General features: G+C 38.2%; 2 protein-coding genes across 2 annotated transcripts; one reads left to right on the top strand and one right to left on the bottom strand.

Moving 5' to 3' along the window:
• The first annotated feature begins 4,843 nt into the window (after nt 1-4,843).
• Nucleotides 4,844-8,238, top strand: LOC128472833 (cbp/p300-interacting transactivator 3-like). The gene is made up of 2 exons (XM_053454796.1): nt 4,844-4,975; nt 6,944-8,238. Exon 2 carries the CDS (start codon nt 6,947-6,949, stop codon nt 7,487-7,489), a length of 543 nt encoding a protein of 180 aa, XP_053310771.1. The 5' UTR covers nt 4,844-4,975; nt 6,944-6,946; the 3' UTR covers nt 7,490-8,238.
• A 5,301-nt stretch (nt 8,239-13,539) lies between these two features.
• On the bottom strand, nt 13,540-17,968 carry AZIN2 (antizyme inhibitor 2). The gene is made up of 11 exons (XM_053454779.1): nt 17,821-17,968; nt 17,557-17,655; nt 16,894-17,044; nt 16,228-16,401; nt 15,929-16,101; nt 15,708-15,842; nt 15,067-15,232; nt 14,823-14,985; nt 14,606-14,718; nt 14,248-14,462; nt 13,540-13,777 (listed from the first exon to the last, which is right to left on the bottom strand). Exons 3-11 carry the CDS (start codon nt 16,990-16,992, stop codon nt 13,639-13,641), a joined length of 1,377 nt encoding a protein of 458 aa, XP_053310754.1. The 5' UTR covers nt 16,993-17,044; nt 17,557-17,655; nt 17,821-17,968; the 3' UTR covers nt 13,540-13,638.
• Nucleotides 17,969-24,549: the final 6,581 nt, after the last annotated feature.

Below are 24,549 nucleotides of genomic sequence, written 5' to 3'. Positions count from 1 at the left end.
TAAAAAGTGATTTTAAACAAATAAAAAAAGTTTTTGTGTTAAATTTGTGCTTTATAGCATGACAAATAACTCAGCTTTAAGAAGTTATTGAATCATTCAATAACAAAAGGAAGTTACTCTTTTACCTCAGGAATACAATTTAATTATCTATCCAATTTCCTGTCCTGAAATTCTATCCCTGTTCCTCGCCCACAGGCTGCCTGAACCAACAACATTCAGCAGCTTAAAACGGGGGAGAGATACCTTAAATGGATAAAAAAAAATGACTATTAACCTTTTTTAATCAAGCGCTATATTATTCTGTGGCATTTTAAAATTTAAATATGGAGCGTTAACAAGTACATAACAAACTTAAAGCTTTTTCATACAAAGTTCCTAGCAAGAATAGAAGGCTTGAGGGACCCGCTCATAACCTTACATTCTAAAAATGTAAAACTTGAGAAAGGTAGTTAAAATGGTTGCCCCGTTGGCATACCTAGGAACCTTGTGAGGCGGTGGGTCAAATGCAGAGAGTTCCTAGGTATGCCCATTGTGAGATGCATAATGTTGGTTTTTATTTTATTTTGTATAAATCTGTCACTTTAGTGTAAAATAAACTAGATAGCAAAAAAACCCAATATGCCCTCAGTAAGCTCACTGGTTACACTAGAACTTATCATGCGGTTCTTCTGGGCCTTTTCTTTGTGGGAAATATCAAATGCATATGTAAAAAGTATTTTTTTCAATTTTCAATGGTTGGATGTAGTTTTAAAGGGACAGTTAGCCATTTGACAAAAAGGAAACATACACGAAACCCGATATTATTCAGCAATTCTCATGATGCCTCAAGATCAATGAATGAAACCAGTCACAGAAACAGTAATACAAGGCACATAGTAGCTTTGATAGCATATCAAGTTTAAGATAAAATCGTATAAAACGCCATCAACACTAAAAACGCCTTCTATTGTTCTCATTTAATGGTCCATTCTTGGCTTCTTGCGATCAGACTTTGGCTCCTGCAAGACATAGCCTGGGTATTTCATATATGTTTTCCCCGTGATCCTTAAGTGATGATAAACGCTATCATCAGCACTTCTAGGAAGTTGGAACGTTTGCACAATACCATATGCGTATTGTTTTAGCAAACCGAATATCCAGCTCTATCAATAGAGTTTGATTACAATCTGCTGCTCCTTTGTAAACCTATTATCACAATTTTGTGTGAGGCTGCTATTTTAAATGGGACACAACGGCATGATTGCTTCTCTCAAATAGAGCATCTTATGAATACTCAAAAAGCAAAGAAAATATATTAAAATGTTGAATATAGTTATTTGTTAAATAAAAATATATTTTGGAACTAGCGATAATTGAATACATAATAATTCCCCTTCAAAGTCCCCAGAGAATTGTCCTGAGTGCTGGGTTTCAAAAACAAAACCAGCGTTAACTGACAACATGCATTCCTAAAAAGTCTAGGTTTTCTTTCTGTTTTTTTATTTATTTATTTAGTATGTTTGGGGTGTTACCTGTCGCTTTAAAGATGAATGAGGTAGTACAAATGCTGTATTTTAGTGTTAAATTAGTAAAGCCCACATAAAGTGGTCACTACACAAAAAACAATCGCTAACTGCTCAAAAGCCACCTACACATTGAGTAAGAGTATATTGTAATCCCTGCACAGCATCTGCTGACTCCACGTCTAAACCACCATGGGTCTGACATTTACGTGACAACTATTGGGATGAAAGTTAAAATGTGTGTTTGGATAAGAACCCATCCTTCTGGAAGCGACTGTGAAGTCTATATAACGCCTAATTCAGAGTCATATAATTTAGCATAGGGGTAGCACATTCTACTTTTTTTTGTTGTCGATAAAAGAGTCATATTGTCACTATTTTTTTTTTCCTTTTCCACGCATGTTTTGGGTGTTTATTTCAATATTTTACAGTGAGTTAAATTTAATTCGAACATTTTGTAGAAAAAAGTTTTTTTATGGTCCAGAATGCATAATGCAACGAAATTTGCTGGCAGTTTGTCAATACATACATGTAAAATAGTATCCGTAATATGTGGAAACCCACAAAATCTCATTGGAGATGTTGTTTTCTGTCGATTTTAATGCATTTTTACTTTGGCTGTTGCAGTCTGGAATCTAGGACAGCATATTTGAGGATATACAGCTAGTTGAATCTCCAATCATTTTTGGATTTTAATAAGGATGGCTGATTGAAGCTCAAGAGCTCTATATAGGGCGGACACCACATGATCCTGTTAAAGGGTTATTGTTCTTGGGAATGTATACAACTTATATTCATTACAACCATGGTTTTTTTTTTTAGATGTCGTCTGGTCACGGTTTCCTGTACCTTTAATGATTACGAACAGAACTATGCATTTATGCCTGAGCTTTGGCATGCTACTTAAAGACAGCTGCTCTCTAAACACTGATAGGATTCTCTTCTTATCAGATAGTTAGTAGGGTGGGGTGGGATGTTGATATGAATTAACCAGCTGCCTGCAGGCTTTTTTTCCCAAGCTGACCCCAGCATGTGCCAGAATTCTGATTCCTCCTTTCACACCCCAGCAGGGAACATCGACCTCTCAATGGTGTCTGACTTAAACCCTTTATCTGATCCTAATTCTTTAAGGAGTTTCTGCTGCTCTTGTTTTTATACCGTTGACTTAATTCATGTCCCTTACAATTTCTTTTGTCTTTGCTACAAACTAAATTCAAATATCATATTCACCATCTGGCCCCACAAAATGTCATAGGAATCCATTAAAATGCATTCTGCAGCCTAAACCCAGTATGCAAGGCAGCAACCTGTAGTTTGTAAGACATGCCTGCATAAACCTATGGATATCACATTTTTTCTTTTTGTTTAAACAATGCATAGAAAAACATATCAAGAGCCTTGAAGACTTGAAGTTACATAATAATAATACATATGTTAATTATCTATTGGGGCTAACACGTTGGGAGAAACCCTTCTTTACAAATACCAGCTGTCCGCTACACCCTAGGATCCTTCCTGTGTACACACCAGCTGTCTCTTAGAGACTGCATGGAATGTGGCCCCAGTGGGACAATACCTTGCATGTTAGGACAATGCCTATATAAGAAATACATGTGTATATGTGTGTGTATGTGCATATATCTATATCTATATATTGTATGTGTATATGTTCATACATGCCTCCTACAATGCATGATTGCATTGTATATAAATACAAATGTGCAAGAACTCTCCTGTATTCACACTGTCTATCCCCAAATAAACAGTACTTCAAAGGAACTGCCATCAATACCAAAGGAACTACAAATAATGTTTGTCGTGGATGTGCCAATTCTTTATTTGCAGTTGCAAATGAAACAACTGCTTTGTCCCCAGTGCTATGTAACATACACACCCAGCTCTAAAAATAAATCCTCATAAACACGTGATCATGTGAATCACATAAAGGGTATAATTACGAATCAGCACATACAGTACATTCCTACCATGGAATGTAAAGGATTTTTGATGAGTACACAGTTCCTTTATTTTTGTTTATTAGCTATTGGCTGTCTACTACTTCACTACACTACTTTACTTTAATTTATAGCAACAAACGGTCTGTCCAAGCCATATAGAATATATATATATATATATATATATATATATACCATATTTGCTCGATTATAAGACAACCCCCCCAAAATCTGAATATTAATTTAGGGGGGGAAAAACCTGAATATAAGACGACCCTATAGGAAAAAAGTTTAACTGGTAAATATTAATTCATGTAAACTATTTTTTCATATTTACTAAAAGCTATGATTGAAAAGCCTCCTATATGCCACCCTGCCCCATGATATGCCTTTTAACCCCCTATATGCCATTCTGCCTCCAGAAATGCCTTATACCCCCTATATGCCAGGGGCATATCATGGGACATAGTGGCATATAGGGGGGTATAAGGCATTTCTGGAGGCAGAGTGGCATATAGGGGGTTAAAAGGCATTTCTGGAGGCAGAGTGGCATAAAGGGGGTTCAAAGACATGCCAGTGCTTCTGACTCCCTGGTGTCAGGTGGGGACAGCGGGTGGAGGCCAGCGGCTTCTATGACTGAGCATCGGACAGGAGGATCCAGGTCCCCTGCAGCGCTGCGGGAATCCGGATCTTAGTCTCATAATCAGATCTCTATTTGAGTTCTGATTAGAAGGCGGCCTCGATTATAAGACGAGGGGTATTTTTCAGAACCTTGTCTTATAATCGAGCAAACACGGTATATATAATATTGAATGTACAAATACTTAGTGACTCTATACCTTATATTTTATTTAAGGAGAACAATTTGGTTATGCACACATATAGCACTGGTATATTTTTACAAGCCCACCACAGCATGCATGCACGACCTATTACATTGACAAGTCTCGGTTGTATTTCACAGTCAGCCTTAAATCCATCCTTAGGTGCCGGCCCTATATAAATGACACACTTATGTCAGCGCAATAAAATGCTTTCTCAGCTGTATCACCCTTAAGATAAGCTTAAGATAAGGCTTTTTTTTTATAAAAAGGGACCCTGTTTATTTTCTAACAAGGATATCTCAAGCCTCAGCAAATCCAATCGTTATCAGGCTTCATTTGCCTATGAATTATATCAGACAAACGAGCTGCATTTAAAAAAAAGAAAACAAAGGTGTACCCAACCCCACCTTCCAGTTCCCACACAGAGGTGTAATTACAGTGGGGCTCTTCAACTACAACATCAACACAGGCAGAGGATACCTCCACTTCCTGTTGACCCAGTCCATCCAATCAGTCGTTAGAGGGCGTGCTCAACAGGGCTCTGAAACACAAGCTCACTAGCGCTGTGTTTCAGTACAATCCTGGTTAGGGCTGTACCTACGAGCTGGTTGTCTTTCCAACCTAAAAGTCTGGATTACTTCCATTTAAAGTTACACCGTTTCGTGGATAAGACCTTTTGGACTTTATAATTTGGGTGAGTATTAGAATTAGTTTTTTTTCTTTGTTATGCTGCACGCGCAAGCTGTATATTTTTAAGCAGTAACGTACATCTAACAGTATGTAACGATTTTTTTTTTTGCTTTCAAATATTATGAATAAGAATTTGGGGGCGCTTATATCACACACACACATATATAAATAATCAGTTCAAAAAATAGCATTTTTATGTTAAAACCAAAACTGCTAAAAAGTGAGGTTATCCAAGCATTCCGTGAAACTGTATATGTAGGTTATAGTAGTAGTGGATCCATTTGGAACGGGAAGGGTTAACTTTTGCTTTCAGGGCTTTTGTTTTCATGGTAAATCCCTTAGGAAGGTAGATCCAGATGGGTGGGGAGAGAGGGGAAAAAAAGCTAATGCAATCCTATTACTTTCAGGCCTGCAAACATCTTCCATACACCTTAATAATGAAGTGAAATACATAGCGTAGATAAATGTCATATAGCTTGCGCTGTACATTTAATCCCCTGCCACTAATCTAAGTGTATGTGTAACAGCAAAAGCCTATTTAACCGTAGCTTTGGTAAATCCCTTACTTATGCTAATCCGTGTGATCACAAGGGATGTGAGCTGAAAACTTTTAGCCTTCCTTTTCTGCAAAATGGGTGTAATTATAGCTTCATTCATTTTTAATAAGCCCCCCCCCCATGTATACACATATCTTATGGTAAATAATGGAAAGTACATTTTATTTATTTTGTGGCGTGGCTATTTTATGATGGGAGGTACCCTATTTTACGATGGCTGGTACCCTGTTTTATCTTATCAAGTCACTGTAACCTTTTCTTTGAATTGTCAAGACAATTTTTTAGACTTACATGTCCACTGGCGGACGTTGCTGTACAGTTTGCTGATCATTGTGATTTGTGTCCTATCTCCTCCTTGAGAAAGTCTACACTGTGTCTTAATGTCTTCCTTCAGCACAACAGAATATTCATTTTGTGAAGTCAAAGTAGACAGTGTGATGTCACAGATCATTCCTTTGCTGTATACCTTCCTTAAGGTTTCGCTGTGTGTTAAGGATATTTTATGTTACAAAATACCTAGCTTACTATAGATTTGTAACTTAGAAACTGATTTAGTTTGTAATAGTAAATACCATTTTTTATTTTCTGATAAAAATACAAGGCAATAAAAACAGTCCCACTCCTTGAAAGCAATGCATTTAATGTACAGTTGATACCAGTTTCTAACTATGATTGCTAAATTGATTAGTAATTGAAAAGTATGTAAATGTACTTTAAGAAGTGCAGATGACTTCACCAAGAGGATACACACAATAGCATTTAGCCATCAATGAGGTAGACATAGTGCTATCATGAATGTAAGACAAGACCAAATAAGATCTGAGGCGTTACCCCCCCACCCAAAAAAATGAGTATGAGTTCCTGCTTGCTACTGATTTCCATAGAAACTATAAATAAAAGAGCATTTTAAAAAGTCGTGTTCTTGATCTTTGCTTCACTTGTACTTCGCATCAGAATTATACCCGGCTTCTTCTTGTGTTTTTTTTTGGCTTAACATTTTAGGTTATACACTATAAATAGAAATCAGCATTCATTTGGTCTCATCATCTGATTACCTGCTGTGTGTGTGTGTGTGTGTGTGTGTGTGTGTATATATATATATATATATATAACAACACCTTAAATCGCCTTAGCCTGAATAGCACATTAATTTAATTTTTTTTTTTTTTAAAACAACAAATTTTATGTGTGTCAGATGATAGTTTTGTGCCCCGATGACTGATTTGTCACGAAGCTGTATTGAGCTTTGGTGCGCTGTATAGTTGTCTGTAACTGTCGCTGGTCCTTATCTCTGTATAACAGAGCTTAATCAGATTTACTGGTTATCTAAAGTAGTGCATATGTTTTCAGTAATGTGTAACTGTTTAGCAAAGTCACTCTTGCATTAATATTTCATCTTTTTTTCATTGATATAGGTGATGGCAGACCCTATGATGATGCCAGTCATGCATGGTGGACACACAAACTACAGAATGGGCATGAACACCATGCAGGTACCACCTGCACAGCAACCAAGAAATATGTCCTCCAGCCAGATGATGCAATATGGAGTTGTGCATTCTGATGGGAACTTGCGGGCAAGGATGGGAATGCACCAGCAAATGCCAGGCCACATGATGTATCCCGGACAGGCCCAGTCCTACATGGGGACACAACAACTTATGGCATCCATGCACCTACAGAAGCTCAATACTCAGTATCAAGGACATCCAATGATGAGCAATAATGGACACGCACACGGCCACCCAACATACAGGATGGCACCAACTCACCAACAGTACATGCCCACCCTTAATGTTACAGACACAGATATTGTGGATGAAGAAGTGCTGACATCATTGGTGGTAGAGCTGGGGCTGGACCGCATTAAGGAGTTGCCTGAACTTTATTTAGGTCACAATGAGGTTGAGTTCATCTTGGATTTTGTAAGCAAGCAGCAGCCTAATACTGTGGCCTGCTGAGCAGCTCTTCTCTAAAAAAAAAAAAACAAAAACAATTGCACACCCGTTCTCCAGTTGCACTATTTGGCTTGAGGTAGCCATCAGTTTAGGTCTATTTTTCTGTCCTTTCCTGTTGATATTACATGATGTGATGTTGCCACTGCATTTCATGACAAGACATTTAGCAGGAAGTGATTCAGATGCCATCTCCGTGCTTCATAAAGTTTGCAAATACTGAAAGGATGTGGTGCTCATCATCAGGAACTGATTGAATTCTGAAAACAATGTGGAACAACCTGAAGAAGGAGACTCTCAAGGAAACTGTTGGCATTTATAGAGGAGCTGTTGGTACATATTATAAGAACTGATTAATGTAGACCTGGGCAGATGTGTTTCCTGCATACTTGTTTGTTTGTTTTAGTGTTTTTTTTGTCATTGTTTTGCTGACTATTCCAATATTTTTAAATCTAAGTTGACCACAGAAAAAAAATAAAATGTCAAGACACTATGCTATCTATATTATAAGAACCTTTAAGAAGGTTACACAGCTGTACTTAATTATAAATATATTAATTTCAAAATCAGAAAACTTCAGCATGGCTGTCTGACAAATGATTAATCTCCCTATAAGTACAACTTTGAATGTATATTTCCTAAGAAAAAACATTAATTTTATTAAGAAAATCCTGTTGTGAAACAATGCCTATTTTACAAAGGGTAACCAGCTCATTTTGTTGAGTGTAATTTAATAAAAGTTATCTTATGCAAAGTATTAGTATTTCATCTCATTTGTTTTATATATATATATATATATATATATATATATATATATATATATATATATATTATATTCACTGATAGTTACCAATTATGATGGCTAGGTGTTGGCTTTAAAGTACATCTATGCAGCTCCATAGCCTTGGGAGGTAATGAGTTGTAAGCTCTGTTCTTGTGTAACTGGTTCTAATGGCTTTGATTAGGGAGATTAAGTAAATTGTAATTGAAAATGTATAATCCTTTACTTTAGACACACTGAAAGCCAAAATACACTTTAAAAATAAAGTTAAAGATGCAGTTTCTATTGAACTGATATTGGGATTAAGAATGCCAGTCCAAATCCTGGATTCTATATGGGGGGGGGCTCTTAGGTATGTTCTTCTACCTACCAATTATAGGTCATCTAATCCTTATTCTTAAAGGGAAATCCCCACCTTTTCTTATTACTAGTAAAAGATAAAAATAATAAAAAAAATATTCTATTTACTTTTTAAACCTGTTTTACTTTTTCATAAGGTCTTCAGGCAGCTGCATATTGGCTATCCTAGCTCTGTTATTTTAGCCCAATAATTATTAGCCACTATAGTTCAATATCATGCTGCCTTTGGCAAAGAATACAAAGGTTAATTCTTAATCACCCACTTTGGCTGATCAAAGTGTATGAACAAGTGGATTTAGCATTGCCATAAAGTAGCACCTCGGTGTGGTGTTGTTAGCCAGGGAAGTCACCCAAAGGTGTGTTTTTTTTTTTTTTTTTTTTTGAACTAAATAAAATACAGGTTCCTGTCAAAGCTAACATACATTATTACTGTATACAGCACTGTACTTTTATACTCGAGAAATCTTGTTTTTCCCATGGGTCTGTAGAGGGAGTCTAGCCCATGATAAAATAAAGTAATAAAGGTATAAAATGTTTTGTTTGGAAACACCGGAATATAATGGATCAAGGTGGTGGTATATAGCAGTTTCTTGGTGACTAGGACATACAAAATTATTTGGACACCTGACTGCTACACTAACAGGGACTTTGAAGGCATCACATTCTAAATACATAGACAGTAATACGCAGTTGCCCCCCACCCCTTTGCAGCGATACCAGCTTCCAATATTCTCGGAAAGCTTTCCACAAGATTTAGGAGTGTTTTTTTTTGTGGGAATTTTTGCCCATTCATTCAGTAGAGCATTTGTGAGGTCAGGCACTGATGTTGGACGAGAAGGCATTCATATTATTTCGCTAGCTTACGCAAGGGTGAAAATTAGGCATGTTACATGTGTGACCTGCGCCTCCTAGTGGTGATACTGGTTAACTGTGATTGACATCTATTTTCCATAGTAGCACTTTCAAACAAACAAATTGTTGCAATTCTGCTTGAAATTTCTTATGCAGTACGTGTGCCACAGCTGAACAATGACCCAATTTATGTTCAGCAACATCTCTTGATCCTTTACATTTTTACCCCATATTTTTAATGCTATTGAGGGGTATGGGGGTAGAGATTTTGTTTTTTAATATTTTTTCGCTTATAGTGGTAGTGCTAAGGGGCAACTTTTTTATTTTAAAAGAATAAATATTTTATTATTTTTCAATTTGTTTTAGTTTTTTGCATTTTTCCCCGTGGAGTATGGTTTGGGGATCTCCCATACTTTTTTATGCCAATGATGTCATGGTGACATCACTGGGATGCTAATCAATTTTAATTTTTATTTATACTTCTTTTTTATTATTATTATTATTATTATTATTGTTTGGAAGGGGATAAAACACTTTTCTCTCACTCTCCTCATTGCCACACGCCCCCCCCCGCCCATTCTATTTGTGCTGAATACAAATCACACTGTGATTGCAATTAATGTGATAAGCCAGCAGGGAGAGCAATGGGAGACCCTAGCAGGGTCTAGAAAGACCCTGCTGAAGCTCTCCTTTCCTGAAGTGAACCTCCAGTGTGATCAGGCATTCCTTGAATGATTGTGTACTGGTGCTCACTACTGCTGACAGGGGGGAGTCCAGGCTGTCGATATACAACCTAATCTCCTGCATAGTGTCAGAGACACGTTCCTACTGCTGCAGCAAAGTCAGGATGTACCCATATGTCGTAACGGGCTTCTTGCCACAGGTTTTAAGTAAATACAGGTATGTCCTACGGGGACTGAAAGGATTAATGACGTAGCAGTTGGGTACCAGAGAGATTTGTACCTGCTTAGCGCAAATGTGACACTCCATCACTGTACAAGGGGCTCCTCATGTGTGACATGGCCCTCCTAAGGGCCTGGTAATGGTGTGGGGTAGTCTAGGGGGTAAATGCAGCTTATTTTCGCTTACTTCTAGCATAGCTCCTGTGCAGCATAATCATATCTCCCTGGTGTCCCTCTTTTGGCCTCAAATCCTCCACCATTTAACGCTCGTCATTATATACAGACAGACATAACTCCCAATATAGCATCAGTTTACAAATATCATTCTTTAATCATATGTACTGGGCCATTGGTACAAGCTTATGACAGAACGCTGTTCCAATTTATACGTTTAACAGACATCTTCACCCCGGGGTGAAAAGTCTTATACCAAACTGCAAGGGCAGCCGGCTTGCCAGACAGAACTAACCACACAAAACACCAATAACACGACCAATTACTACTAATCCTGCATTCTCTGTTTCTGGATGCTGATGCTTTTGGTTTTTTGGGGGGATTTACATTATCTGGAAAGGGATATTATACATTAAGAAATAATGTTTGGGACATTTGTTTTTTCATTTGGGAATTTTCATGTGGTAATTTGGATAGATGAGTTCTGACTTAATTAAGTATTTATAAATACACAACTGATTAAGCCTTACATCATTCTTCATCTGCAGCTATTCTGTGCCAATTTTTCCATCGACTCTCCATACCCTTCAGAATAAAATTTTAACTTCTGACGTACAGAGCACTTAACAACTCTGCACCCCGTATATCTTCTCTAAACTCCTATCCAAATATACCCTCAACCTCCCTCTTTGTTCCTCTAATGATCTCTCTTCTACCATCATTACCTCTTCCCACTCCCTTATTCAGGATTTTACACGTGCTGCATCCTTTCTCTGGAATTCCTTTCATTGTTCTGTCAGAGTTTCTCCCTTGTACGAGACATTTTTAAAAGCTCTCTGAAAACCCACTTTTTTCAAAAAGCGTACAGCTTTTCTTCCTAACACTCTCAGCCAGCATCCTAATCAAGCCATCGGAACAACCAACAACCTCTACGGCTCATACTTACTCAACCAACTCATCCCCATCCAAGCAGTCCTCTCCTACTTCCCCCTCAACCACTGACTAGGTTGTAACAGCGATACGGAATCTGCTGGTGCTATATAAATAAATGTAATATAAGATGATTTATTAAAATATTTATGAATTATTACAAAAAAAACTCACGTTACATGATTTATGAATAACCAGTGCTATTAAAAGTGTTAAATCTTACAGTGTAAATAAATGGTTTTTATTAATTACTGTAAATAATAAAATGTATAGAGAAACAAAATCTATAAACTATAATCAAATATATTCAAATTAGTTTGTATTTACAATAAGAAATGTAATCAAACAAAAAACAAGTAGAATTGAAACTCTTGTTGATCCCTTCTGGTGTCAAAGCAGCCAATGTATAAATCCAATATGACTCCCTGTATAATAGTCTGCCATTTTCTAGGACCTAAACATTAATTTGTCACAAAAACCCTTGCACGCTGTATTGGGTCTGACAAAAAAAGAAACCTAGATGGCAGCAGTTTATAGTTCATTCTTTTTGGATAGCAGCTTTATTTAATAATGACTGACAAAGTGACAATAGGGCCCCAGGGCCACTTTTAATATTGATTGGACCTTGGGCAAGCATTTGCTTCCCCCCCCCAGGATCCTTAGCATGCAATCACACCTTCCAGCCCCCCCATTAGTTTTCGATCCATACATAAATTCATACTCGTTCACACACACTCAGTAAGATTATGGCACACCCTTGGCGTAGGGATAAGGTGGCTCAACGGGGAATTGCTACTTTCTCCATGTTATCGTATGGGGATTGGCACAGGCACCCAAGCTCAACCCTTACTGTATGCAGCGGCTTCGAGGACGATTGAGGGAAAAGGTTTTGACAGGTAGATAGATCAGCCATGTCAGCAGCGGAATTATATGGGCAGCATCAAGTCAAATCAGCAGCCAAGCTTCAGAGATCAAAGGTCAGTGGGGTCGGTAATGGAATCAACTGAGCAGCACCAAATCAGCAGACAATACCATAGTCCAAACAACAGGCGGAGTCAGATATCTCTTTAAGTACTCTAAAAAAACAATGCACCAGGTTACACCAACAAAGGGCAATCGAGAAACCACAGCCTGCGACTAAAATAGCGAAGACTTTGTCAACTTGAGCTAAGGTCAAGATACAGTGATGCACATGACTGCCTGGTTCTGTGCCAATCTCGTGAAGCAGAACAGGAAGAGAAAGCTCATCATGGTGATGAATCGCTTTATTGGTTTTGTGTATTAAAAAAAGCATTACATTAACTTGTTATAAATAAATCTATTTAGTGCATATACAAGAAATTGGGACTATGTTATATATGGACAGATGCCAGCGCATCGTCCTGAACTTGAGATGATAATAATGTAATGTAATTTTGAATTTAGTGTACCGTATCTTGCCTGGTGTTTAAAGTGTTTGGATGCCTAGTTGGTCACTCTAGTCATCTGCAACTTTGTTTCAATTCATGGAGTAGTTGCTAATAATCCCGCAGAGAGGTAGCCCCTGCGAGAGTGTGACAAAGTTAGAGTAGAAAACAAAAGCGTTTAGCTTCGTTTTCGTTTGGGCTCCTGTGATCACGGTCACTGTTCACACACTGATTAGAAAAGTAGAGCTAAACCGTGGGTTAAAAAAAATAAAAAAAAAATAAAAAAAAAGTAGAGCTACAAAGCACAAAGGGAAGTCATTTTGATGAGGGTTTTTGTTTTTTTACCTAGAAAAAATGGTGTGAAAAAATACAAATAATTTCAATAAAAAAAATGAATACATATTTATAAGGATCCAATTTATGAAGCCATAAAATTGAAATTAAACAAAAGCCCTGAATGTGCAGAAGTAGTATACTGACTAAGTTGTGTGCATCCATTACATTTCACAGAGCTGTCCTTACAGAAAAGGGTAATCAAATCAGAAAAAAAAAAAACAGTGTATAAAAAAATAAATATTTATTACAAAGCAATATGAGAAATAGTATGGAGCTGCCCCCACACCCTTTCTCAGGCAAAGGACACAGAAACACTGATAGTTAATCTGTTTTATGTTGCATACTTAAAAACAACTTAAAGTTGGTCCTTCAGCACAGCAAGGTAAAATGCTACGACACCATTGTTGAGACAATTCAAATGATGCCAGTAGGAGTAAAAGAAGGAGGGAAACACAATGAATCAGAGATTTCCCAGCCACAACTCATTGGAGTACAAATGGTCTCTTTCTCTTCAGTCTGCTGGAACCCTCTCTGCAACAGCTGTACAGCCTCCCTGCAACCACAAAACAAGCAGTATGACATACTCCACTTATCCCTGAAATATTATAATAAATATTGATTGATCAATGTTTGCAGTATAGATCCCCAACTAGATGTGTTAAACTGAATACTGTTGATATGGCCATAAATCCAGAATTTTTCCAGATGCCGGTGCATGAAGACATGCTCAAATGTTTCTACCTCCTTTACATCCAGAGACAGCCACTGAATGCAACTTTCACTGCAGAGAGAGACAGCGAAGCAAACACAGCATATGGCGGATTGTCACACATGCACTTTAACGCCAGGTTGGCAATTAACAGTAAAGCTTTAGGTGGCTGGAAATGTGTTAGATAACTAGATACTATGTGTGAAGAATCCAAACCAAATCTCAATCTGTTTACTACTTTATGCAACTATAACCCTGTTTGGATGAACTATTTATGCAAAGGCCATCCACCTATAAAAACAAGATATTCTTACCAGGCCATCCGCGGCATAGCGTAGTGAATTCGTGACAGCTGAAAGCCATTGAAATTAGATGAAGCTGCTACTGTGTAGGCACCCATGTTGTCAAACAAAAGCCAGTCACCAACATGTAGCTCAGGCAGCTCAACATGTTCAGCGATTCGATCCAAACCATCACATGTGGGTCCCCACAAACTACTGCTGAACACAGGCTGATCCGGGGAGGGCTTCTATGTGAAGAAACAGAATCATGATCAACGCTGGAAGACACTTGAGTAATGGCAAGGCAATTTTTAAAAAGGCTCTGTTGATGATTGTCATTGTCAACAACTTCTGCCCTATTGTACAGAAATACAAATTGTGAGACATTTACCTTGTAAAGAATGGGTGTTGGGTGAGCATGATCAAAGAAAATGCAGTTGAAGGATCCATACACACCGTCATTAACATAGTACATTATGCTTTTGTTGAGACTATTTTCTTCATCTAGAGAGAAAGCGATGGGTTTTAAATGTGTACACCTCTTGCAATAGATCATTCTTTAATTGTAATGATTTTATTCTCTATCACTATGGATAAAGAAAACTTACTATCAGATCCAGACTGTTCAAGATGCACTTCTTTCTTGGCAATGATGTTAACAGCCAAAGAGAAAGCCGATGCCACATAGTACCTCCCTGGTTCAGCAATGATTTCCACTGAGGAGTCTTCTGGGAAATAAAGATCCAGCGCTGGATTTATCACAGCTGCAATCTAATACACAAGACAAACTGTTATTACTTGACACCCTGATAGCATTGAGAAGCCAGACATTCAATAACAGCTGCAAAATACCTCTTCAAATCTGATTTTAGAGTCTTCTGTCCCAGGGAAACCTCCTCCAATATCCAACAGCTTCATGATGAAACCAAATTCAGATGCCATTTCAAACACTAGCCTGGCATCTGCAATGGATTGGACATAAGCCTGTGGGTCACTGCATCCACTGCCCACATGAAAACTGTACAGAAGAAAAGTTTAGAGATTATGTGTACAAATATACACAGGGCTTAGCAACAAGATTCAGAAAATAATAGAATAAATAACAATAATAGAGAAGTTACTGTGTACATAAATGTGAGAGATAAAAGCAAATATGTGAATAAAGATTTTTAGCAGAGGACTTAATTTATTTTACGTATTACTTCTGAAGGTTTTAGTTGATACATTTTATGGTGTGGTGTAAAAAATAAAAGTTTTTGTTAAAAAACTAAGTTTTTCTTCAAATGGAACCTGAACCCATAACGTCACATCTTCTTCTGTGTTGGCACAGTGAAAGATATCTATGTTAACTAAGGACTCTACTCTTGGGTCAATATGGCTATATCTAAATTTCTTTAATAACGTGAAAATCATAGCACACTTAATACACATGATAAACGGAGGTATAAGTGTTATACGTTATATTGGCAAGATAAAGTACAGAGTAAATTTACCTGACACCAATGACATCTACACCAAGATTCTTTGCCATTTCAAGGAGGCGCCTGCAGGTTTTTAAAGGAGCCCCAAACTTTACACTCAGACGGGCAGAGGATTTGGAGTCATCTGTAGCTATGCGCAGTACCATCCTGCAAGTGAAATAGTCACATTTAGCCATTTTCATACAGAAATATTTAGTAGCAAGCAGTGTTTAACATCAACATAACCTTCGTACTTAGCATTCGGGTGACTCCGCGAGACCTTGCAAAGCTCAACTTCATTATCGAAGGTCATCATTTGCACCCCATTCTTGGCTGCAAACTTAATTTGTGATATTTGCTTACAGGGGTTTGCATAAATTATATTTTCAGGCTTCACACCAATTCCCTGGACTAGTTCAATCTCTGCCTGTGGAGGAAAACAAAACAAAATGAATCCAATTCTTGTAATTCCTACTACGGTTTCATCATACTCTTCATCTCAACACTCCGATTGTAAGTTATCAGTTAGTCCGAGTATCGTTATTTTAATTACCTTGCTGGCACAATCGAATCCAGCTCCTAGTTCAGCTAGTATCTGTACCACGCCTCTACTGCTATTACACTTCACAGCATAGAACGGTTTCACTCGTGGAAGAGATTTCAAGAAGCGTAAATGCTTCTTCACCACATCCCCCAAGTCAGCAACAAAGAAGGCATCTCTGTCTTCCTAAGAGTGAAGGAACACACAAGTTGATTATGTGAACATACAATAATATAAAATTCTCCAGCAAATTCTAAACAGGGGTCCCTTAGTCATGTGCTCATATACACGTCAACTTTTCCTACAAAGTCTGAATTGCACCAAGCATAATGTGGTGTGTGTGTGTATTTCTAAAATTCACATTTTGTGCTACCTTCTCCATTCACAACAGTTATTTTCTAAAACTATCTATTGTGCAATCGTGTGCAGGTATAAGCTGTCATGAATCTCCTGTGGCTCTAAAGTTCATCAGAAATGCATGATGAAAAGAATATGTTGCTGTGTAGTAGTTTCACATTTATTGAGAAGGTAAGGGTATAAGCATACTACCAGATTCATCCAATTTGTGTGTGTGCAAGTTAAACTACATGGTCTGGCTATGTACCTGGTACTATCTTAGGGGTTAATCGGTAGGTGTATTTATTGTTGAGCAGAGGTGCCAAGGTGCTGGTTACTTACAGTCTGTGAGACTTCATTGATAATTTCCTCCATTAGGTCTCTGGCAACAAATCCTTCCTCCACCATGGTGAAGTCTGATTCCTGGATGTACTCTGGCATTGTGACTATTTGGGTTTATAATGGATTATGTTGTTTTGAAGAATGCAACAAGCTGTGAATGAGAAAAAAAAACCCATACATGAAATGTTTTGCATTTAGTATAGAATCCGGGGAATATTTAGGTCACTGCTCCAGGATAAGGTACTAATAACGTGTGTCTTTTTAGGGACAATCTAGAAAAGGGCATCAGCTGAAGGACACGTCATCATTCCCTGCAACCTGGCACCAGGCCCTCTGGAATCTGGGGATATCAGTGACTAAATGGTCAACCCGAGTGGCAAAACCGGGTGACCCACAAATACTTTTTTTAATTTTACAAAATGGCCCCTGGGGATATATTTGTTGAGGTAATTTGTTGAGGTGTATACCAGGGCTTGGCTAGGTCTGCAAATTCAAAAAGGAAGAATAACTGCAATGCAGGTAATCCGTGCCAGTCTTATTGCCAACCACTGCCAAGAGATTGCACGGATTGGCAATACACCAATTTAACTATATCTAGCCCCCCATACACACACTGGGGTCTGCCAGGTCGTCTGCCCCCCTGTGTACCACTATGTAACTTACCCCAGGTCAGTGCACCCAGGGAGGCTCCGCTGTGAACTCCGAGACTTTGCAGCACCCCGGGGTGTGAGTCTTGCCGCCGCTGCTGGCGTCTTGTGTCCACTGTGGAAAAAGAAGAGCAGTTAGTCCGGGTTCGGGAGGACAGGGAGGACAGCGGGAACACGGCCACCTCCCGCAAACGCTCCACTACAGGAGAGCCGAGGGAAACCTCCTACTGCGGCGGCCACAAAACCAATAAGGGAAGAACAGAGGCGCGCAGCGTCTCACCTTAGAACGCATTTACAAAGCCAGCGTCCATGGGTGTCTGGGCGGAAGATATCGGTGTCTTTTGACCAGGCAGCTGTTCTCCGAGGCCGTTCAGATCTGTCTATGAAAAGTGCCGGTCACGGAACCTCCTTATATATCAGGCACGAGCCAGCAGTGATGTAACGTTGTTTCCAGGCAACTGGATGCCCTGTCAGGCAAACACGATTTACGGTTTGACCACGCCCACTCACAGGCCGGGCGGATCATACAGTCTGTGCTTTAACGTTTCCTCTTTCAAACTTTTCAGCGAAACTAGACAAAAGCAGAAAATAGACAAAATCCGCTTAAATAACGTTTTATAAATTATTTTTAAAGCCATTTCCGTTTGGGCTTAGTAAACACTAAGAACGTGGCTTATGCTAGCCCATCACAACTGAGTCCAAAGTGACACATCAAAGCAATCCTTGGGAGCTCCACCGGTATCTTTGGAAATGTCTCCTACGCTAAAAGCACCCTAGTATTTTAAGTTAAAATGTAGCATTTCTATCTTACTTGGCTTTAAATCAAGAAAAAGCAACTGAGAGAAAAAAAGCATATACAGAAAGTGAGCAAATGACATTCAACAAGCTGCCATCATGTGTACACACATCCTCAGAAGCTGAAGAAGCCTTGTTTATAAACCGCAATTCTGGAGTAAAGTTATAAAAGTAGCTTTATCACCAGCAACCAAACTAAATGCTTAAACTAGCAGAATCATTCTGTCGGCTACCAGTTCTGGACTGGCCTTCAGGCACCCCGAGTAAATGCACGGTGGGCCACTGACCAACATAGACATACATTCCCCCGATGTGCTGCTCCAGCGTACATCCAGCTGCTGGATATACCTGGCCACACGCAACGTGGGCATAAAATGAAGCGTGCGGTCCTGCTTATGGTAGGGTGACCACATTGGCCATGTTTTTGAGGACATGTATAATTTTTATATATTGCTGGCCAGTCCAGATTAAATACTGCCCTGTAGTATGAGGGATGTATATCTGACTATTTGGTTCTCATTGTCTATACACCCCCCAGTCCGACACCATCACCAGTCCGACCCTGTTGGCATCTTGGAGAGTAAGCCATACATAGATATGGTAATGGTAACGAGAAGTATAGGAGAGTGACTTGACATATCCAAGCTACCCATAAGATAAAACAAGTGGTATATCATCAAATGGATATACTCTATGAGTGTAGGGTGTTTTAAGGAAATGTGAACAATGTGCCAACAATACAATATATTGTAAAATAACAATTTTCCCAGTAGGTTAAAGGTAGAAACCCATAATGGCTGTTCCACAATATTTCTGATATTGTAAGGAGAACAAATTATGCCAAATAGGCAGTGATTTTTGTAATGACCCTTGCCAGTGAAGTATGGTATCTCAACTGTATCAGCACTGTCAATAAGGGTGTCAATAAGGGTATCAATAAGAGATGTTCTTTTACTGTTTGAAAAATGAGCACCTATTTGGATAAGGAATTCCTGCTAGTGGCACATGCTATAATCTAATCAATGTTACATATATTCTGATAGACATCTAAATAATATATTCAGAAAGAAGCACCATTGTGGCTTCAATAACTATCATGGCAGCATCAGCAACTTTTTTCTCTTTACTGATACCAAACTCAAATGACCAAAGGAAAGAAGTCATTGAGCTCCAGCCTTGTAGCTTACTGTAAAGTGACGACTAATATATTTTGTGCTCAAATGCAGCCACTAACCAGCTTCACATCATCAAGCCACCACTGATTGCTTGGTGCGTGCACAGGATTAGATGGCATCATCCATGACCATTGGGCACCCATAATATAAGTGTTCTTGAAGAGGGCACTGAGTGGTAAGAACGTTAATAAAGAGAGTGAAAAATGTTGAAGCAAGAGCAATAAATTGCTAACAAAATCAAAACCTACAGTACAATGTAATACAGATATTTTATTGCAATATTCGTCAAGGACAGTGCAACAAGATTTCATGAGAAAGTTTGCTTCCCAAGCCATGAGGTGTCCACAAGGCCATCAGTTCTTCAGATAAGAAAAATGTTTTGAAGAAGGATTCATGATCTGGAAACTAAATTGTGTTTTATTGTAAGAATAGAAAACTTGTGGGCATTGTTAAAAATGTTGATCATAGTTTAAAATAAAAAAAGACATGTTTTTGATTGCTCTTTGTTGGTGAATGTTTTACTTCTATTACATCATTAGCTTTGAGTCATCCACATGCAAACTGGTTGTAACTAGTGACATGAATCAATCGGTATTATGTTACTTCAGAGCCTGGACAATAGTATTTCCTTTCTAGACACAATCATCTAAGGATGTATACTGGAAACCAATTCTAACTAGGTGTTACTGACTGGGGAATCAGGTAGCAACAGGATCCATCTGGTCTCAGCTTACTCCACAACAAACGACCATTTTATGGTAACCAGAAGCTGATCTGTGACGTCATCTCCAAATTCACACACAGGCTACAATTAAAAAAGCTGAAAAGCATCGAACACTTAAAAGAATACATCTCAAAGAGGGAGATTAAGCTGTGAGAAAAGAAGCACATTTGTCATCCGGTTGGTTTGAACACACATAAAAAATATTAGTACCAGAAAAAAAAGTCCCAGTGTGGCCAAAAAAATCTAAATGTTTTTTTAACATTTTGTTATAGTTTGTTCATATTTTTTTTTTACTTAAATATCTGCGCCATCTTATCAGAATTGTGTATTGTGTAAGGTAAGAGCTTGTTTAAGCTGAAAGGTTAAAACAAAGCTAATGCCCCATTTCCCGCCAAAAAAAAGTTACCCTAATACCACAGAGTTATTATTGTGCATCAAGTACTATGTGAGTTGGTCAATAGATATCATGTAAAAAATTGCATTATTGGTTACATCTACAATGTCTGATCAATAATTACAGTCTGGAAATTGGGTCAAAAAGACACAAGTTTAGATTTCTTATATTGTTAAAAACTGGAATGTTGGTTTTGTGAGCTAAGGTGAGTTGAAATCGGCAACTATAATGGTATGTTTTGCCTATAATTACAAGACATGTACAGTTGTCAATATTATCAGTTGCATGGCTTGATTTGCAGTTGGCAACACATTAAACTTATCAATGATGTCATAGAATCTGCATTATTTTATTCTAAAAATCACATGTCATAATTAGATATTCAAACAGGTAAAAAGATGTAAGCTGTTCCTAAGTGTAAACTCTATTTCTGGATTAAAATGTAATATTGTTTTTTAATCCAGTTTCACACTGTTGTGTGAACTCTATGTGTCCTTGGTAATTTATCCTGTGGTGGAGACACCATCTTTGCTTTGGTAAACACTGTGCTTGTTTACTATAACCGTCGCGAGACTTGTTAGTTTCACACAAAACAGTAATAACAAGATCGTAAAAACCCACATACCTCAAAAAAAATGCAAAGGAAATTTGGTGTGCTGTTTTTTTTTCTCTAAGAGAACAGACACTCAGTAATGTTAAAAAATGTGCCCTTAACCACTCTTTACATACCATACACTTTGGTGTATTATGGGGTAGGGAGAGCTGACAGGAGCATTTGCATGAGAGTTGTGGTTTTAGCTCCTTCACTACAATCTACGTCATAAAGAACCAACCCCAGTGAACTTCTTCTTTAGGAAGACCTTGGCTGGTCTTACATAATTCATTGTCAGAACGTTGAGAGCTCTTCAGAGTCTCCTTGCACATTGAATTATGTGTCATATGGGGCCAACACAGTTCTTCCTGCTGGAGCAATTTACAAGTGCTGTACCTTCATAATGGGTAGTGACGTTCGGGGCGTTGAGACACATGCAAACTATCCTGTGATCTTCCCCTTTAACAAATAAAACCCACTGCTTGGATGTCAAACACTGCAGAGCTGCCAACTTCTTACCCTATCCATGCACCAGAATGTTAGCAGGCTAGAGAGCCATTGGCATCATTAGTAACACATAAACATGTGAATGCAGTAGCTCAGAGATTCAGTGGTACCGCCTGACTTTAGGTAGCAGTATCTGGGAAAATGTACAAAAACGTGAAACCATTCCTGTTTTGTTGGAAAAAACAGGGATCAGTGAGAAAGAGAATAAAAAATATAAAGCATCATAAAAAATCTAGTCAATGAGGATCTGACACCTACAAAAATTCTAGCCCAAGAAAGTCACACTTGTATTCAATTTATTTTTTATACTTCTAACAACAACTATTTATATGATTTTTTTTCTACATATTGGTATGTTTTATCAGGCACTAATTGTTTAAATACGATATATATGGAAATGACACATTTTACACTACTTTTTGTATAGCAACCACCTTTGTTAAATTTCTACTGGTGTCACCCTTTTTGTAACTGTAGACTGTGTGTGAATTCGCAGATAAAGCCACAAGTGACTAACTTCTAATTACCATATTATGGTCCTTTGTTGTGGAATCCGCTGAGACCAGATGGATCCAGCAGATACCTGATTCTGCAGTCAGAAGCACTTAGTTATTTACTTGGTTTCCATGCAATAGAGCAGGGGTAGGCTATAATTCATATACAGAAGACAGTTTCCCGTAAGATGTAGGAGGCAACGTATTTTTTTTGTAATGTTTATATGGTTAACCAAAAAATGTGGGTGATGCTACCATATAGTTCCTTAATCTATAGACAAATATCTCTATGAGCGTTTTAATGTATTTTCTTCACATTTAATTATTAAAGTATTTTTGTATTTCTTATTTCGTATATGTTAAGGGCAAATACAAAGATTGTTGCGGCAAACTTTTGTTATGGAATGAGGCAGGAATGCGGTAAATGTCCCAGTGCCTTTAAAATACCAACTTTCCAGGTCTCGGCACCAAAAGTCCCCACTGCACATGGCATCACACATATTAAGGCATTTTCCACGTAAATCTAATGGCAATTACAAAAAAATAAGGTCCAGGGTGGTTATACCATATTTAGGACTGTTGGGAGCTAGCAATTTAACCACAGCAGCAACCACCAGACTTCAAGACTGAGGAAAGTAGACACATTAGGCATGGGGCTTTAGTTACATGCTGCTTATGTGTTTATGTAAGCTCATTCACAAGTTCACAAATGTTCCCATGGGCACATCGCACCATTCACCCTAGTGAGTGGGACTTGTCACATCAGGGGCACTATTTAGAGTGATTTTAGGAAAACCAGATTAAATGCATCAGGCGATTCACATAACAGAGGCTGCTCTAACTTTTTATGATTGTCACAGTTCTCCTTGAAAGTACTTTTCTAGTGAGGTGAATCATTTGTCTGAACTTGCTTAAATGTAATGCAGCTGTTGTAGTGGGGAGTTTCCCTCTGCAGGGACTATTGTGTAGTAATAAACAGTAAAAAAAAAATACAATTTTGCAATAAAATATCTTGTTAAAAATCTTCAGCCCCCAGGGCACTTCCTGTCTTTACAGGAAAGGTTGACACACATTCCTGGTCTTTGACATCAGAAGCCAGTGCTTTTTGCTGGTTTTAGCTGACCTTGTTTCAGTAAAAATGATTACAACATGATTCCTGCAGCAAGTACAAACCAGCAGGGAATGACAGGAAACATGTCATGGAGACCACAGCAAAATGAAAACCCCATCTACGAGACATCTCCAAACCTTGTGTTTCCCTGTTACTACCTTATCTAGGCTAGTGACCTTGGTATTTAAGGTATTCATGGATTGGACCATCCACAAACTATTCCCCCAAAGTTGGAAGCATAGCATTGTCCAAAATGTCTTGGTAAGCTGAAGGGGACAATACCAACTTTGTGGGACCAGTTTGGAGAAGGCCCTTTTCTATTCCAGTAAGAATTTGCCCCAGTGCAAAAACCAAGGTCCATAAAGACATGGTTGGATGAGCCTGGTGTGGAAGAACTTGGCTGGCACACACAGAGCCCTGACCTCCACCCAATCAAACACATTTGGGATGTACTGGAATGCAAATTGCAGGGCAGGCCTTCCCATCCAACATCAACTGTTATAGCTGCAAAGGGGGGAAACTACATGTTAATGTCTATGTATTTAGAATGTGATGTTATAATGGTGTAATGGTCAGGTGTCCCGATACTTTTGTCCATATAGTGTATGTATGTATGTGGTCATTCTATGGAGCAAATAAGCATCATGTCCCAGTTCAGAACAAACAGCAACCATTATATATATATATAAATATTACTCTGTCAATGACTCGAGGAGGAAGACTGGCTTCCACATTACTTCTCATCTGATCCTTTCAACCTCAGGTGTCACTCCTGCCATAATAATACTTTTTTCACTCATTGAACTGTTTCCATTTTCTTGCTGTTCTGATGACCGTTGCTTCTTTATAATACATTGCAGACTAATGTATAAATGATTGTTGCTACTATGCTGCAACACAGTAGATTATTACCATAATTTAGCCCCACTCAGTTATTATGGCACAGAGTGTGGTATATCACCAAGTTCCCACCAACACATCCTTGGTATGCATCCTTTACATAGTTTTTTTGAGGAAAGTAGATAAATAATAAGGAAAATAATTATATTAGAACTGCAGAGAATTAGAAAAACAAATTTCCCCAAACCCAGTCATTTATTCACATTTTGTGCTGACCATGGCCCGAGCAACTGTTTTGCATGAGCTTAATGGGACAGTAAAGTAATCTTTGGCACTCTAGTGGTTGTATACTATAATTCCCATTATGCCTGTGCGTG

This window comes from Spea bombifrons, chromosome 2 (assembly GCF_027358695.1).
Source record: "Spea bombifrons isolate aSpeBom1 chromosome 2, aSpeBom1.2.pri, whole genome shotgun sequence".
Taxonomy (NCBI): Eukaryota; Metazoa; Chordata; class Amphibia; order Anura; family Pelobatidae; genus Spea; species Spea bombifrons.
This window is presented reverse-complemented; position numbering and strand designations above follow the sequence as displayed.